Raw genomic sequence first — 18,796 nt, 5'->3', positions numbered from 1 at the left:
CTCTTCAAACGTGATTTGTTCTTGTTACCTTTTCATAAATTCTTTAACATGATTTGTTGTATTGAATTTGTTTATACCACATTAACTTAATATTGAAAAGTGAATTTCTAACAACAAACAAAAGTTGTAATGACAATAAAATATCGCATAAATTTTGTGATCTATATTCCATTCGACAAATTTCATAAGGTTGGTTGTTCAAATCAGCCATTCTATATGCATAAAAAAAATCTTATCAAATACATCAGTGTTCATATCTAAATCAGCTTTTAATTACTAGTAATCTATAATCTATTTTCACTGCTGTATTGTTTGTTAGTCAAAAGCTATACAGCTTATAGACATACAAGACAAATGATACACTTATTCTAGTAAATATATTTTAAACAGGTTAATTAAAACAGTGCAATTATGACAATTAACTAGTATAACATCATTCTCAGAAAAAATTGATTAATAAGAGGTGTCTATTTTGTTATAGTAAAAAACCTTAATTAATACCATGAAAACTATATTGTTTGAAATCCACAAAATATGACAATATCTTATTTTCTGTTTATAGTAAGTATTCTGAGTGCCTCAATCAATATATACTTTTTTTCGGAATAATCATTACGTACAATATGTACTCGTAAATTTTAAAACTGTAAAATTTCTAAGTTTATGTAATGCAGTAGTTTTCCAATGCACTTCAGTGTTGATATTCGTGTACAGGTGTGAACAGCTGTACGTTATACTAAGTATCAACAATGGCGGTCTCGATCTTTCTAGCAACAGTTCTCGTTCAAGCATTTGCAGAGAAAGGGATTTTACTGAACGACAAAGATTTACTACAGTCTCAAATTCATGCGTTAGAGAGTAAAACGGAGGATGTTGTGACTAAAAAATCTGATCTGTCGGCCAAATACAAAGACCTGTCGGCCAAATACACCGATCTGTCCACTAAATACACCGATTTGTCCACCAAGTACACTGACCAAGTGCAATGATCAGGCCATCCAATTCACGGATTTATCGACCAAATACATCGATCTGTCCACCAAATACAACACATTGATGACTAAAAGCAATGGTATGTTCATTTCACCAGCAACAATACATTTATATCTTTAATTCAGTAGAGTTGTGTTGCAGTATCACTTGCCAAAGATCGTATTGAAATGATTAGCTTCATTTTTGTTAATTTTAGTACAGAATGAATTCAGAAAATATTAATTGTGTATTTAACAATAACTTTCAAAAATTAACGATTAAAAATTCGAAGATTTGCGTTTTGCTTTTTAAGATATCGATTGTTTGCCCTTTTAGAGTGGTCAAACAAAGCCATTCTGGCGTAAATGATGCATTCATTTTGGTTGATTTTTATTTTAAGGATTATCTTTTTACATTGTTTTCAACTTGTATGCATCATTTAAAGCTAATCGTTTAATAAGGCTCTAGGTAGTTAATTATATATAAATATATTACATCTAAAGCTGGTGCAGTATTCATACGATGGGGACGGAAAGATTGTCCTGAAAACAACACCGAACTAGTTTACTCAGGTATAGATATATGTTTCGATTTTGTTGTTTTCTATAAAACGTATAGATTACACACACATGCACAGACATAGCAGTTTGGAGTCTTCGAAAAATAATATAGCGATCAAATACTTTTATATATCAATTTATGATAGTTTTAAACATTATAAATACGTAATTTTTTTAATACCAGTGTTTAAAGGGTTATGCATACAAAATATTTTTTTCAAAAGGTACAAAATGTATAAGCAATCATACAATGTAGCTTTTACTTTTTACAACAGAATTTTCGTTTCAACAGAAAAATATAATCCTCTTTTTTGGTTATCGCCATTGATCAAGATTAATTAGGGTTTGCTGGAGGTTATTGGCCAGGCCACAAAGGAGCCGCTGCTGAATTCGTATGTCTTCCACGAGACCCAGACCTCACCACAAAGTTTACGTCAAGCTTTGCATTCATGTATGGATCAGAGTACGACGTTCCCACGACTGATTTTGGCCACGACAACGGGGATGACCTTCCTTGCAGTGTATGTAGGAGCACGGTACAGTCCAGCGTTCTGATGATTCCTGTTAAATCCTCCTGTTACGATGGATGGACCATGCAGTATCACGGAGACCTCGTGGCGGGACATCACGCAAGTTCTACCGCAACCCAGTACATTTGTTTAGATGAGCATCCCGAAACTTTAACTGCAGGACATCGTAACGACAATGGAAAATGGTTTTACCCAATGAAAGCAGTGTGTGGAGCCTTAGCCTGTCCACCATACCATAATGGCAGATACCTAACGTGTGTTGTTTGTACTAAATAATAATGGTTGATTAAATCATAACAACTACAGAATGTCAAATGTTGTATTGATATATTGTTGTATTTTTTTTAATTTCTACTTGAATTAGTAAAAACCTTAATGGTACAAATCTAAGACTGGTATAAACCGTTCGGCAAATCTTCGTACCCTTATTTGGATTTTTTTCTCGTGTAACGACAGATACTGTCATTATACTAGAAAAAAATCCAAACACCCCATATCGTAATGTATATTTTCATTATGAAAAAAATACTAGCATAACATCTGGTGCCTATGATTATAGTTTATTTTTGAACCACTTTACAAAGAGTTGAAATTCCGCTGTACATCTAAGAAAGTTGGAATTGCTTTGAGAAGACTTGTTTTAAAATTAAATGTACAATCCTTTTTTTTTACCAGTCAGACATGTTTACGTATGATTGCCCTTAAAAAAATTAGTCACTCTTTGATGCATTGCCAACGTTAAAGGTTCTCCACACAAATGGAAAAAGTTCGGTATACAAACCCGTACTTCTAAATTACTTGAGATATGGATTTCTAGCAAGTGTTCGACTTGAAGGGGGAAAAAATCAATTCTTTTTTGGAGAGGGGGGGGGATGATTAACTTTTTTTTTATAAATTGTACCACTGTACGTACTGTCATAAAATAGTAGAAATCACGGGGTGTCGAGGATCCTTACATGCATGCGGTACCAACATCAACAAATGCAGCTGGTGTATTGCAATGCACTAGTGTTGTACACAGCAGATAGACTAAGAAACATAGAAATGTATTTCCACACTTTTTTTTTTTTTTTTTTACAATTTTCTATTTATATTTCAAATGAGAGAGAGAGAGAGAGAGAGAGAGAGAGAGTCATTTTGTTTTGAACATATTTTATTGACTAAACAAAAGGATCAGAAACAAGTTCTCACAACTTACAAGTTCCTCTCCATAAATATAACAATAGTTGTCATGCATATGAATATAGAACAAAAGAAAATATAATATTGATATACACAAAGAAATATTATTTAAATCTCAAGGATTCGTCTATAAACTTTTGTACAGAAGCAAAGATGCTTTTGTTGATATGTAAAGGAAGGTTGTTATTGCCATATAAAAGTAAATCAGTATCAATATTGACTAAATCTAACATAACTTTTGATCAAACATGTTTCTCGCTCTAGAGTATTTTTTACAAGAAAAAAAAGAAATGATACACATCTTTTGTTTGACCACATAACGGATTATTTATGATATTACGTTTACAAAGATCATAGTTTAATACACAGTCATTTATAATCCTACCCAATATTTAAAAAGTCTGGCTAGCTTTCAGTACATCAGTACATCAGTACTTTACCTATAATGTTAAAGAAAGGATACGCGGAGTATTCGTTACGAGACTTCATAATTAAATTATGCAACACAGAAAATGTAGTTAGAGATATAGGATTCACTGCTCGGTTGCATTCTATCATCGACAAGGGGCCCATGGGCCACACTGCTCAACTTAACAATAATTCTTTTATCATTCTATTTCGAAAATTTATAATTTGAAACTATCACCAGAATTTTATATATTCAAAGATTTGACAATACATTAAACAGCTGACCATGTCCAATACACATTTCATTTTCGATATCGTCAACATCGCGATGTATACAATATTGATACGATATCGATTTTACATTGTCAACATTGCCGATATTTTTTTGCTCTTAACATCGTCGACATTGTCGACATCGCAACGTCGACAATGTGGAACCGATATCAAGTTTACATCGTCAACATTGCCGGTATTTCTTTGCTGTTAACATCGTCCACATTGTCGACATCGCAATGTCGACGATGTTGAACCAATATCGAATTTACATTGTCTACATCAAGAGTAGAAATATACAATGTAAGACATTAAGAATATCACCATGTCGGTCATCATTGCGATATTGACAATATCGAGGATTTAAACAGCATATAAGAGCTACGATGTAGACACGATGTTGACTCGATGTCGATCGACATTGCGATGTCGACTTGATGTTGTTCAACATTGCAATATCGACAATTTCGACGATGTAAACATTATATGAAAGGTACGATGTAGACACTTGTCGACTCGATGTTGGTCAACATTGCAATATCGACAATGTCGACGATGTAAAAAGGAAAGAATGAACACGATGTCGACTCGATGTCGGTCAACATTGCGATATCGACAATGTCGACGATGTAAACAGGATATAAGAAGTACGATGTATACACAATGTCTACACGATGTCGATCAACATTGTTGCGATGTCGACGATGTCGACGGTGTAAACAGGTTATAGGTGGTACGATCTAGACACGAAGTCTACATGATGTTAATCAACACTGCAATGTCGACAGTGTAAACAGAAAAGAAGGCACACGATGTATACATGATATCGACTCGATGTCGATCAACATTGCCATATCGACGATGTAAACAGGATATAAGAGGTACGATGTAGACACGATGTCGACCCAATATCGATCGACGTTGCGATGTCGACGATGTAAACAGGAAACAAGACACGCCATGTGGACACAATGTCAACTAGATGTTGATCAACATTGCGATATCGCAAACAACTTTTTCTCTACCAAATAATATGCCAATATTGATTTCAATAATTCGCTAATATGCAGATCAGAACTTTTCCTTGATTTGTAAAAAACATATTGTTTTGTTAATAATATCAAAATATTAACAATATCATTTTTTCTCTTGTATAGCCAAATATTACTTCACTTGATGAGAAGTTTATATCAAAATGACAATAAAATGACAAAAAATGCTCTAATCGCACCCATAATTGTTTACTCTTATGACAATAAAAAAACAAATGTTCAATTGACTCAGCTTCTTTTGTACAAAGATTGCATTTGTTATTGCATGTAATTTTGCAATTAAATAAATATTTGTTTGTTCCTAGAATTCTATGAAATATCCTATATTCCAACCATAATAGTTTACTGTCTTTTGTACAATTAAAAAGTGCATTATACTTTGATTTCCAACTAAATGTATCGTCTAACTCAAATAAAGTTTCCCATTTATGTTCATGTTTAGCACAAAAATGGATATCTTGAATAAACACATTATACACTTCTTTGTTATTTTTTTGTAAAATATTTATAGATGCTGGTAGGAGAGGAAATTGCTTATGTGCATAATAGTTGTCATTAATATGTAGACAAATGACTTTTTTTAATCCAAGTACAGTGGTAAATGGCAGATTAACACCAAATTCATCAAGCTGGATAAACTCTCTAAGATCATTAAAAAAATCAGACAAATACATAAAGCCTTTCTTATATAAATTTTCAAAAAAAAAGTGATTTTTTATCAATTTTGTTTGAGGATTAAACCAGACAGGAATGTGTTGTGCATCCAATGATTTATCATTATCATATCATATAGTGATTACATTGACATTGTACATAAATTATTGCGATATCGAAAATTTACACAAGATAGTATATGGTACGCTGCAAATGCAAATTTAATGATTATGATAATATGATATTAACACAATGTCTACTCGGTATTGGCAAACATTGCGATGTCGACAATAATGATAAAACATCGTACATTGGACATACCTCATCTTATTGCACTCGGTCTCAAAGTATCAAAGATAACATAACTGTAAAATAAACCAAAAAAATAATTATAAGAATATTTGTCCTCAAATACTGTTGATCTGAACGCCTTAGTTTTTCACTGGATTTTCGAAAAGAAAAATCCGGTTGTTGAAATGGCGAAAATGCATGGCGAGCTGCTGCCAAAAGGATACACCCTTGTACAGATAACTCCTCCTACAGTTTTCAAGATAAGAAGTTGTTCTTTTGCAGATCAAATTAACATATATTAGAGATGTGCATTTTACTTTGATTTTGATTTTTTAATATTTATGAACAAGAGGCCCATGGGCCTTATCAATCACCTGAGAAACTTCAGTGTGGCTTTTGCAATGTATATTCATATGCTTTATAATGAAAGGGCTAATGACATCATTTTTAATATTCCGGGATTGTTCAATCCAATAACCATCTAAATTCTAAAAAAAAAAAAAAAAAAAAAATTAGTAGCAAAACATACAGTGAAATAATTGATCAAAACTAAGTACAAAAAATGATCCAAATTACACCACTCTACCCTATATAATCATTAGAGCCCCGTCCATACACCAGAATCCCTGACCCACAGGACCATAAAATTCCCAATTTTGAAAGAGGCATTCTTCCTCATCATAACTATGTACTGTAAGAAATCATCTGCTTAATATACAATCATGCGAGCAGTTTGGCTGCTTAATATCAATGAGTCAAGAAAAAGATTTTTTTCTTTTAAATTGCATTAATTTTGATGGTTTTAGTCCCATTCCTCAAGCCCCAGAGGCGCAGAGGCCATGAATTTCACATTTTTGTACACCCCTTTACTTATACATTGTAGATGCTATTTGCCAAATTTGGTTCCAGAGAAGAAGCTTATAATGTTCAAAAGTTTACGACCAAACTGAATGACTCAGGTGACCTAAAAATACCAGCTGTTGAACTTGGTCATTTTCTATTTTCTAGCAGAATATTGCATATAGAGTACTCAATTTCTCTGGATAGGTAGTGTTTATCAATGCAGGGTTAACAAATGGATTATGGATAAAGTTCACATAAAAGAAAACCCGGTTTGCTGTCACTTATACGGATCTTCACTTGTTCAATATTCTAATGAATTTGAAAAATAACTATCGTGATCTAATCAACATACTGGTTTTGGTGTATACAGCTTTCTTTGGTTAGCGCAAAACACTATCATAAATGTAACTTGTTGATAGTCTATGCAGTGCAATGAGTAAACCATTGGATGGGGTTTTTTAGTGTGTTTCCTTAATTAATAATCATTAAGAGAGATGAAAAAGATTATAACATCAATCCGTTTTTGCAAAGTAGTTTTTTGCATTTAGATATCGTTTTAGATTACAAAACAAACCAATGCATCAAATACAATTTTATGTATAAGTATGTTTAAAATTACCAAATATCAGTGTAATAAATTGTATTAACAAACTATTATGAATGAATAATTTTCTCCTATATTGAAGGAGCCAAAATAATGTTGAAATTCTAATTGTTTACAGAATGAATGGACAAATTAAAGTTTGCAATCGTTAATTGCGCATCATAACAAACAGAGGCACTGCGTGCCGGAATGCCCTGGTTGTTAGGCGAACGGTGGCTGATTGAAGGTTTATCTTATCTTAATGAGGATATTGATATATATACTATTGTCGAAATGACACCGGTCTTTTTCGCTCCTTTGGTGATAAAAAGGAAGGGCCATAATAGTATTCATGTAAACACGTGGTCCTTCTTATTACACCTAGGTGCCGGGTGAAGTCACTAATTTAAGCTGGAATAGATGTTTTATATTCACCAAAGTTAAATTTTATGGATCGTTAAAGTATCTTATTGAAAGATGATTCCATTGCTCAAAGACGGACGAATGTTTATTTGGTATTTTTTCATTATATATTTACGTATATATTTTTTTTTTATTTACATCACTAATCTAGACAACAAAAAGGTATAGCATCAACAAAATCAAAATCAAAATGTACATTTATTTGATACAACTAATTTTAAAATGAATTGATGAAATATTCGAAAAGCCTTGTTCTGTAATCTGTATCGGAAATTGAGTTAGTTTTCTTTTTTTTCAAATACAAAAATTAGGTAGGACTGAAGAGTTGACATGATTATAAACATTGTAATTTGTTTCACTCAAGGAACTTAGACAATACTAGTAGTACATCTTATAATAATGTATAAATCGAGTAAGCTACATATAGAAAAAAGTGTATTTAACTGGATAAAAACGTTCTATTATGCTCATATTAAATTTAATATTACATGTTGCTATTTTCATTTCTACCTTAACATAGAGACTTAATGCATTATTTGAAATACATTATCACATTCAAAAATTAGTATTAATATTTTAAGTTTAATTTACATAACATATCTTGCAGAGACCGTGTGTTTCGATCATCATCTTTTTTCCATTTACTCATATGGACATAATAACAAAGAAAATTCCTCGTATTTAAAAGCTTATTGTTAAATTCTGCCAGATGTTTATCAGACATATCTTAAAGCTTACGTTTGTAAATGTATTTCCATTCCTTAGATTAATCTTTAAAACTGTTTGGTAACATAATTTACAAAAAACTTGGTCTACAAGATTCTTATACAAAAAATATATCTTTGGTCTACTAGTATTTGATTTGCATCTCCCGCGTTGAAGAATTTTTTTTTTTGGGGGGGGGGGGGGTTTGCATTAAAAAATTGAAGTCTGAAATATTATATTTGCTATATAATGGATTGATAAACAAAGGAGGAACCTTGAATTCATATATTCTGTTTTAAAAGTTTGCAAAAGACTTTTATTATTATTATTTTTTATTATTTATAGAAGTTATTAAAAACAAAGTATTTCCCTTATACATGAAGTTTTCCGTATTGGATTTTGAAAATTTCAACATTGCAAAGTATACATTCAAGGAACTCGATATGGAATCATGTTATTATCTTTGGGGAGAGTATGGTTTATTAATAAGATTTCTTCAAAAGAAAAATTCCCAGGCACTTCACTCAGATTATTTCCGCGTGCCGATAAGCACAATGAACATCTGTTAATACTGGAACTTTACCGATATGGCTGCCTTGATAGTCCTCGTAATTTTTATTGTACAGACAATTGCAGAAAAAAGGATTTTACTAAACGACCCATCCTTACGTCAGTCTCAGGTTCATGTGCTAGAGAGAAAAGTGGAGGATGTACTTGGTAAATTCACCGACCTGTCCGTTAAATACGCTGATCTATCCACCAAATACATCGACATATCCACCAAAAACAACGACCAATCCGCCAAATACAACGACCTATTTACCAAATACAACGACCTGTCCAACAAATTCACTGACTTAACTACCAAATACAACGACCAATCTACTAAATACAACGACCTGTCTACCAAATACAATACGTTGCTGACCAAAACTAACGGTTTGTTTTTACGAGTCACATTGAAGATAGTCACACTGCATGGAATCATACATGAAAGTAGCATTACGATATTAAGTTTTAAATTGCTGAACATTGTTAGTAAGTATCAAACAGAAAATCAAAAGGTAATTCAGAATAAGACCGATTTTATACCTCACGACAATGCCTGTAAACGCATTTCCCCAAAATATCAAAAAGTGCACAGTTTTATAAATATTATAATCTTTGTAGTTGGTGGAATATTCGTGCGATGGGGAAGAAAGGATTGTCCTGCAAACAACACAGAACTAGTTTACTCAGGTCAGTATGTTGACCGCACAGGGGTGGAGGTGGTCGCGGAACCGATTTTTAATACATTGTTTATAGATCAGTTTGCTTGACGAGAAAGCTGTTGGCGCATTGTTGTCAATAAATAAAGTACATAACGCAAAGAAATACGTTATATCGTCTTTCCAAAAGATTTCGAATGATTGGTAATAAACTTTTTTTTTAAGTTTGAGTTCCTTTATTAATATTGTGGATCGATTTTTATGGGGCCATTTTTCGTGATTTTTTTTTTTTTTTTTAAGTTTAATGGGAACAAATGTTTGTGGAGTTACAATTTTTTCAAGTTCCTTTTGGATTTAATGACATGGATAGGGGATCTACAAAATTTGTACAAATTGAACCAACTCAAATTTCAATGATTCCATAGTATGTATCAATGGTAATTTGCTGGCTAGAGCTCTATTCAGAGAGAGATGGCACCCGCAAAGTTAGTTTGACAAACACTACTGGCTCTAAAAACCCCTGTCTGTATGAAAATCCCCGTCTTCCCCTGTCACCCCCTGTGTTTTCACTGTCATCCCCTGTACATCCCCTGTGTGCCACTGTACAGAGCCCCTGTATACCCTGTCATCCCCTGTGCGCCCCTGTACACATCCCCTGTGTGCCACTGTAAGCCCCTGTCACCCCCTGCACGCCCCTGTCATCCCCTGTAAGCCACTGTCTGCCCCTGTGCATGCCCCTGACATCCCCTGTACGGCTTTTGACTGGGTTATTTTTAATATCATTTTCTTAATTCAACTATTGAAATCACATGTGTTATATTTTGAGCTATAAGTCCATATTTGCACTCAACAGCGCCGAATCACAAGACACACTGTTATCGTAATTTTAGAAATCACATGTTTTAGTTGATAATTTATTGACACTTCAAAATTCATGCTAACAACTAAAGATTTGAGATTCACCAGGTGGTAAACCTCAGGTGAGGGCGGGAATTATGTTTTATATTAGGTGTGCAAGCCCTAAGGGCATATAGTCCTTTGGAGCTCGGGAACATCGCTCCTCCCTAATATTTGAAAAACAGACATAACAATACAACATAGAGTGAATTATTCAGTTTTTAAAATTGTCTACAGATATATGTTCACTTTACTTATGAATAGCTTAAGCCTATGAATCATATGATTCTTGGTAATAAACAACACACTACAAACTAGGATCAAGCGCGGCACATGGTTTTGTATATATCTAAACATATAAGAGCGACCTAAAACCAATAAATCAGTCAGAATATAGAATTTATAACCAGCTATGTAACGATAGAGTACACCTTTTTACGTTGTTCTTGGTTATACCTTCATTAATTTCCCGTGAATACCAAAATAAAGCTTCAATAGCTTATATAAGTTTGTCTAAGAAATATTTTAGTATGTTTGTTCAATACGTTTCTGACCGGCTTATTGGACTCTTGAATTGAATTTAAACTGCTGTTTTAATCTCATAATCAATTTCATTAATTTCCAAAATCTAATTGTCATATCTCTTTTTACTGCAAAGTGGAAGATATCAAAGATAATTAAATTAATTGCCAGTGAACAGAAATCTGTCAGAAAATGTAAATGTGTTTTTTACACATGTAGGAGGTTTTTATAGATATTGAGATATTTTTAAAAAACCCTGATTAGTAATGAGAGAGAGAGAGAGAGAGAGAGAGAGAGAGAGAGAGAGAGAGAGAGAGAGAGAGTTTGCATTGACTTTGAATTAAATTTATTAATTATATAGTTTACCCGGGAATTTCCTAATAAGTAAACATGCAATCCTAATTTTTATTACCTATTCTTTATTATTCCGCAGCCCTGGTCAGAACATACACAACATAAATGTAAATGTAGAACTAGTGTTTTCTATACATTTAGCCTATGGAGTTTACACAGAGAGAGAGAGAGAGAGAGAGAGAGAGAGAGAGAGAGAGAGAGAGAGAGAGAGAGAGAGAGAGAGAGAGAGAGAGAGAGAGAGAGAGAGAGAGAGAGAGAGAGAGAGAGAGAGAGAGCGATTGCATTGATTTTTAAATAAATGTTACTATTAGTTTAACTGGGAATTAATTTCTTAATAAGGAAACATTCAATTCTGATTAACTTTTATATTAAACAAATTTTCTATAATTATTTAGATTAACTTAGCTGTCAAATTGATTTTAAATTCATCAATGTTTTATACTACGTATACTAGATCAATTGATCAAAAAACTTGAAGACACATGATTAACAACTAGCTGATTGAAGCTACAGTTTTCAAAGGAGACGATGTTGACATTATTTCACTCGGTCAGTGATTATATAATAGCTACTGTACACAGCCCTTCTTGACAATTTGCAGTTCACGGTAGCGAGATAGGTAAAAAGAGATGAAAGACACACGTGTACACGTATATATACACACACTTCCTCAGATCTGAATGGTCGGTCAGTGATTATATAATAGCTATATACTGTATACAGCCCTTCTTGACAATTTGCAGTGCACGGTAGCCAGACTGGGAACAATGAGGTGACAGACACACGTGTACTTGTATATACACACACGTCCTCAGGTCTGGATGCTCGGTAATGCTACACAATAATGCAATATGTTGTTTAAACACCCCTTATAACCCTTTTCCCAGTCTGTCAAGTAAAGAAACAAGAAATTGAAAATGTCAATTTTTCATTTCTGAGAATTTCCAACATGAAAAGATTGAAGAGCTTTAAATTCAGAACATTATTTGGCACAGTGATATGAATTAAAACTGTGTATTGCTCTTTTATATTTTTCATTTTTCAAATGAAATAAAATTTAAATTCATGCCTGATATTGTTCTGATCCGAAATCCGGACCATTGTTTAATATGATGCATGTGTGTAAATTAAATGGTATCCCGTTACTGGCATTTGCATACAGTCGTGCATTAAATAATTCATTAACGGTATCATTGCTCTACAGTGTATAATCATGTGGACAATTCCATACAATAATGCATATAAATAACCATAAACAGGAAAACGCACACTATCTGATAAAAGTTAAAAGTGTCAATGGACCGGTCTAATCCCCCTTTCCGAAGAAAAATCAGCTCTCTCTCTCTCTCTCTCTCATGATTTATAAAAAAAAATACTGACAGCAAATATCAGCGATTTACATGAACTTCATAAAGGCTGCTTAATTCTATGCATCATTACACTGGTCAAAACAGTCAAAATATAGGTGATCATTTCATCATTTCGATCGGTGTGTGGTTATCTGCACGTGCTGATCATGTTGTGTTATTATGCGCTTTATCTCAGTTAGTTTACATGGCACAGAACATTGCAGATTTCACGCACTCCTCCACTTATTTTTCTTTCTTTTTTTCTTTCTATTTTATTTTTACAAATTACAGAACATGGTCATTTGTTTAAATGCATGTAATAAAATAAGCGGTTTATCGGTATACAAGTATATCTTGATTTGTGTCAATGTTAAGTCAAAATTATTCACGCTTGTAATAATATTGCCCTCTGTGAAATGCAAAGAAAAACAAGCACTATCTAAAACATGAATGTTATATATAAATTTTTAAAAATCCGAATTAATTAAAAGCTATTTATTTACTTAGCGAGCATTTAAAGACCGTACAGGGGATGTCAGGGGCATGCACAGGGGCAGACAGTGGCTTACAGGGTATGACAAGGGCGTACAGGGGGTGACAGGGGCTTACAGTGGCACACAGGGGTTGTGTACAGGGGCTCTGTACAGTGGCACACAGGGGATGTACAGGGGATGACAGTGAAAACACAGGGGGTGACAGGGGAAGATAGGGGATTTTCATACGGACAGGGGTTTTTAGAGCCAGTAGTGAAAATTTCCGCAAAATATATCCAAGAAATGAAAACATATTTTTTTATGTTGTATGTCATAATTTCTTTTTTTTCCCCTCAAAATGCAATACAAAATATTTTTTATGAATGAAAAGACACACAATGTCTAATGTACTGATATATATGTTAGTAAAACTTTAAAAAGTTTATCAATATATAAGTTATAACACAGAGAATGTAGGCCCCTATACGCTTTCGTAGAACTTTTAGAAAGGCGTTATATAAAGCGTTTTAGAAAGGCGTTACATGTAAAAAGGCATCATAATTCATGTTTTCGTGTTATAACGCCTTTTTGGAAGGCGTTACAATACATAACCCACAGGTCCCAATGGCTGGGTTTTTATGAATAGCAATATGTTTTTAAATTAATTATTTTCTTTAATTAATGTAGATCAACAATTCACACATAAAAATAACAGCTGAAAAGCATTGAACTACAGGTATTTTAATAAGCACTGATTTGCTGTCCATTATTTGCTTTTATGATTTTTTTAATGTATGCTGCAATTTTTTTTTCAAAAGGGCCATTTTTTGGTCAGAAACAAATTTTTTGTCATGTTTTCCTAATCAAAGCAATATCACATAAGGGAAAACACACTGGTATATTGCATATTCGTCTACCGATTCTACCTACCTTTTTATGAACAATTTTACTGGAATTGGTGCATGTAAAATCTGAAACTATCTTTCATTTTTTGTATTTCCGATAAGTACAGAACCACACAATAGTAATATGGGAAGCAGAGTTATAAAGAATATCAGTAAATACACGCAATTTGAATATGACACAAAACGATTTTTTTTATTTGTTATGATTCACGGTAGGGGAGGTTTATTTTAATTTTTACATCGGAGCCGCTGCTGAATCTGTTTGACTTCAACGTGACCAACCAAAGGTAATAACCAAGTTAACCTTTAGTTACCTTTTTAGAACCCATTTGCATAAAAACTACAGCTCTTGGCCGTTCAATCAACTTCCAAGGTATCAAAAGAAATTTAAAGGATAGGAAACATTTTGAATTACGAAAAATGAAAATCATCCTGTCAGTAACATATATTGATGCGCGAAGTCAATGGATACATCCTACCCAAAGTCCAAATAAATGCTAAATTGAAATTTTAGTTAAATTTGAGGCTTTCTTATATCAGTAAAATACATGTATGAGTTTGTAAAAATGGAAACCAACATGAATGCATTATCTTTCTTTTTTTCAGGGTTTGCTGGAGGTTCCTTGTATGACCACACCGGAGCCGCCGCCGAATTTGTTTGTTTACCACTTGATCCAGACTTAATTTCAGGATTTACCTCAGGTACTGCATACGTGTAGGGATCAGAATACGACACTAATGAATTTGGACATCGCAGCGGAAATGACCTTCACTGTAGTGTTTGCCGTAGCAAGGTACAGTCCAGCGATTTGATGATTCCTGGTAAATCCTCTTGTTACGATGGCTGGACCATGCAGTATCACGGTGATCTCGTGGCGGGAGCCAATATTCATAAAGCTGCTACCCAGTACATATGTTTAGATGAGCATCCTGATGCTTTGACTGCAGGACAAGATGACCACGACGGGAAATTATTTTATCCTGTCTTAGCAGTGTGTGGATCATTAGCCTGTCCACCATATGAGGACGGCAAATACCTTACTTGTGTTGTCTGTACCAAATAAAAAAAACAAGTACCTTTCTATATACATGTAGTGATGTTTGTCAGTCAGACGCATGTCTTTTATAATGGTATCAATCAAAATAGTTCAGACTCAGACTGGCTATAAATTGTTCGACAAATATCAAATGTTTATGAAACACTTAAATCCGACGTCAATTTCTATGACAGTACAAGTATATAATATTGCAGTGTTATTAGGCGTTAAGTATTCAACAACCAAACACAAAAATTTTGTCTAAGACCTCAATTGTAACAAACAACATAGCATATGAAAAACTCACAATAAATATCGATAACTGATGAATAACAAGATCACGTAAGACAACAAAATGCTAGATAAATAAACATTAAAAACGTTGGTCTGATTGAAAATGTTGAGTTACCGTTGCTCAAACATTATGCTTTATGCCGGAACAAATATTATAAATAAGAGAATTACTTTTGTGGTGAATGTATTAATATTTTGTCAGAAGTATGATATATTCAGTATCCCATTAAAAATCCGACAATGACCAATTTAGATAAGAAAATATTGAAACATTGGAAGCATGCTCTTTCATGTGGTATGCTAAGATATCTCCATGTAATTTTGCAAATATATTCAAAATTTGTTTTCTTTTTAGTGTGAATAATCTATTGAATTTGGTTATATATAACAATAGGCATACAATAAGTCATAAATTGTCGTTTTATATCCATTTTAGGAAATCGGATGATGCAGCGTTATCATACATCGCACATATATTACAGATAAAACAAGTTACGCAAATAACAAAATGTCTTATTTTCACACTTATTAGAAATACATGTTTTCTGAGGTATTTTGCCCATCTAATAGTGTTCATAGAAGCCTTGCATTGCAATCCATTCTATGAGGAGACGGGCCACATAAACTTATGTTTGGCTTTCCATGGTTTTTACAATTTTTAAACCTTTACTATAATTATATTCATATACAAGCTTTGGTGTAAATATTGACATTGGTGGTGCAGAGTTTTTGAGAAAAAGATTTTTATAGAGACATAAACCCTTTTTTCATTGTTTTGGGATTATCTCCCTTTTCAAAAGGGTTTCGCCTTTTATTCTTAAAGTTAGAATTTTCTTCTCCTAAGACTTCATTTTACTTGGTTAAGTTGTCCGGGTTCGTGCATTTTACTTGGTTTAGTTGTCCGGGTTCTTGCATTTTACTTGATTTAGTTGTCCGGGTCTTGCATTTGATGCCCGTCACTTTCTTCTGGTTACTAGTATTCAAACATCTTTCATTTGCAAAAGTGGAAAACTTTATTATTTGGTGAATATACGTAAATAAAACCACACGTTAAAATAACATCAACGGTTTAATATACAGTTCAGCACATATACATTTAATCACCAAAAACATCATAACTAGAAATAGAAACACACAAAAGTAATCTTATAATATTTCTGCAAAAAATATCATTATATTTGTACACTGCAAAAATCAGTAACCAGGCGATACTTTTTTCTGAAACCCCACCTTTCTGTATGTACTTCTCATGGTATTTGTTTAAAGGAGCACAATTATTAATCCTGTGTGTATTTCAATTACCCCGATATTTAAACTTTTTATTAAAAGCTGGATGAATATATGTTCGATGGGACGAAAACACTTGTAAAAGAACTTGTTCATTCAATTGAAAAAAACTAGCTAAATGTCGCAAATAGATGGGCTTTTTGAAATAATGATGACAATGATACCACCTTTGCATTGAGACCGATCTTTAAAAATACTGTTTCTAGTAATGCTGTACATGTAAAAACAAACAGTCAAACTTCAATCCGTCTGAATTTTGACTGAAGACAATTCATTGTTTTATATTCATATTAATATGTTCTTCGCACATTTTTTCTTTACGATAAATGCATTTATAAACTAAGTGTATTATTGATGCAACAACCAAACTGGAGTTTTTATTATTTTGCAAATTAACAAACGATGTTATACACAGCTACAGTCAAGCCTGTATGCTGTAATAGTGGTATTTGTTTAAACTGAGCAGTAATTAATTGAAACATCGCACCATCACAAAAAATTCATTATTCTGGAAAAAAGACAACCTTATTGATTAAGAACAACAACTTGACAAGACGTGTCATGTTTTATTTTTCACATTTTTAGCAGCTCAATGACATTAATATGCTTTAATTTTCTTTCAGAGGGAATGAGAAAATACATTAACATTAATTCAACAAATTCATATGTTCATGAACAAAATACTTGTAATCAGTTTGCCTTATCGTTATGCTTGGGGTTTTTGGTTTCACCGTAGCAGAGCCGCCGCCAAATTAAATTCGTTAGTAATGCATTTATGTATGGGTCAGAATATTATTCAAATGAGTTTGGTCATGGTGGGGGCAAAGACCTTCCTTGCTTTGTTTGAGTGAGCACGGTAGAGTTCAGCGTTCTCATGGTTACTGGTAAATTCTCTTGTTGCATGTACAACGCCTTGAGCATGGAGTATCATGGGGATCCTGTGACAAGATAAACACCTGTATAGTGATTATGAAGCACCAACCCAGTATATGTTAATGTGAGCATTCCAAAACCTTGACTATAGGGAAACGTAGCGACGGTTTAAAATTGCTAAAAAGCAGCATGGACTGTCCACAATATCAAAATGACAGATACCTTACCTGTGTTGTATGTATCAAGTTATAATGATTTAATCATTACAAGTACATAGTGTCTCTGTAATTGAAATGGTTGTTTGGTTTTAATTGTATATTCTTCTATGGATCAAATGTGAACCATTTTATTAATTCATAAATGAACGTCAATGAAAAATGTTCACGTTCCTATGATATCATGTTACTCAACTTTCAAGTTGTAGTATTGGGAAATATGGGACAAAACACACGCACATCTACGTTGGCTCCCACATCCTATATGCTGTTGTAAGGCAATTTATGGCAAAATGATTTAAACCTAGACTGGTTTGTGTACTGTTTAACAACTAAGATATATTCATCACAAGCTAAAACACTTTGATTCCTGTCAGATGTCCTGTTACTATTACCATAGAAGTTATAGTGTTAGGGAGAGTTCACTTCATTTAGTATTTAATATCATAAGTAATTTTGATAATATTTTTCAATCAAGAAATAGGCTCCAATATAACTGATATGTCGAGTATTAATTTTTTTCAACGGGAGGGAAAGTGATAAATTAAATTTGCATGTAGATCTCCTTAAAAAAATATGATTTCATTGTTCAAAGATGGATTGATGCATATTTGGTATTTTTTTGAAGAAATAAAACACTGCTTTTGTTGCAAAGGCGGCACGGTACTTTTTTTTTGGATACATATATAATTTCATTGTAGCCAGGGAATGCGTTTTTTCGAAACTCAGTAACTATAATTTCCTCAGTTCCTATTCAGCACAAATACTTTTAATTCACTCTTAATAAGGCCAATCACCAATTTCTGTTGAAAATTCCTAGTCAAAACCTGTAAAATTTTCTTCATTTTGGATTTTATGGGATTTTGAATCTTTCATACTTTGCTAATTTTTCATAATTATTCAACT

At 33.0% G+C, this 18,796-nt stretch overlaps 1 protein-coding gene and 2 long non-coding RNA genes across 3 annotated transcripts in view; 2 read left to right on the top strand and 1 right to left on the bottom strand.

The window, feature by feature from the left end:
• LOC136274469 (uncharacterized) overlaps positions 1-18,796 on the bottom strand; it is an 85,033-nt gene that overhangs the window by 29,628 nt on the left and 36,609 nt on the right. The window lies entirely within an intron of this gene.
• Positions 977-2,228, top strand: LOC136274711 (uncharacterized). Its single transcript, XR_010713142.1, has 3 exons — positions 977-1,072; positions 1,476-1,544; positions 1,875-2,228. It is a non-coding gene; the product is annotated as an uncharacterized lncRNA (long non-coding RNA).
• LOC136275117 (repetitive organellar protein-like) lies at positions 8,853-15,746 on the top strand. Its single transcript, XM_066083441.1, has 3 exons — positions 8,853-9,415; positions 9,647-9,715; positions 14,791-15,746. The coding sequence occupies exons 1-3, from the start codon at positions 9,064-9,066 to the stop codon at positions 14,901-14,903; spliced, it is 534 nt and encodes a 177-aa protein (XP_065939513.1). The 5' UTR covers positions 8,853-9,063; the 3' UTR covers positions 14,904-15,746.

The sequence above is a fragment of the Magallana gigas genome, chromosome 4 (genome assembly GCF_963853765.1).
Source record: "Magallana gigas chromosome 4, xbMagGiga1.1, whole genome shotgun sequence".
NCBI lineage: Eukaryota > Metazoa > Mollusca > Bivalvia > Ostreida > Ostreidae > Magallana > Magallana gigas.
This window is presented reverse-complemented; position numbering and strand designations above follow the sequence as displayed.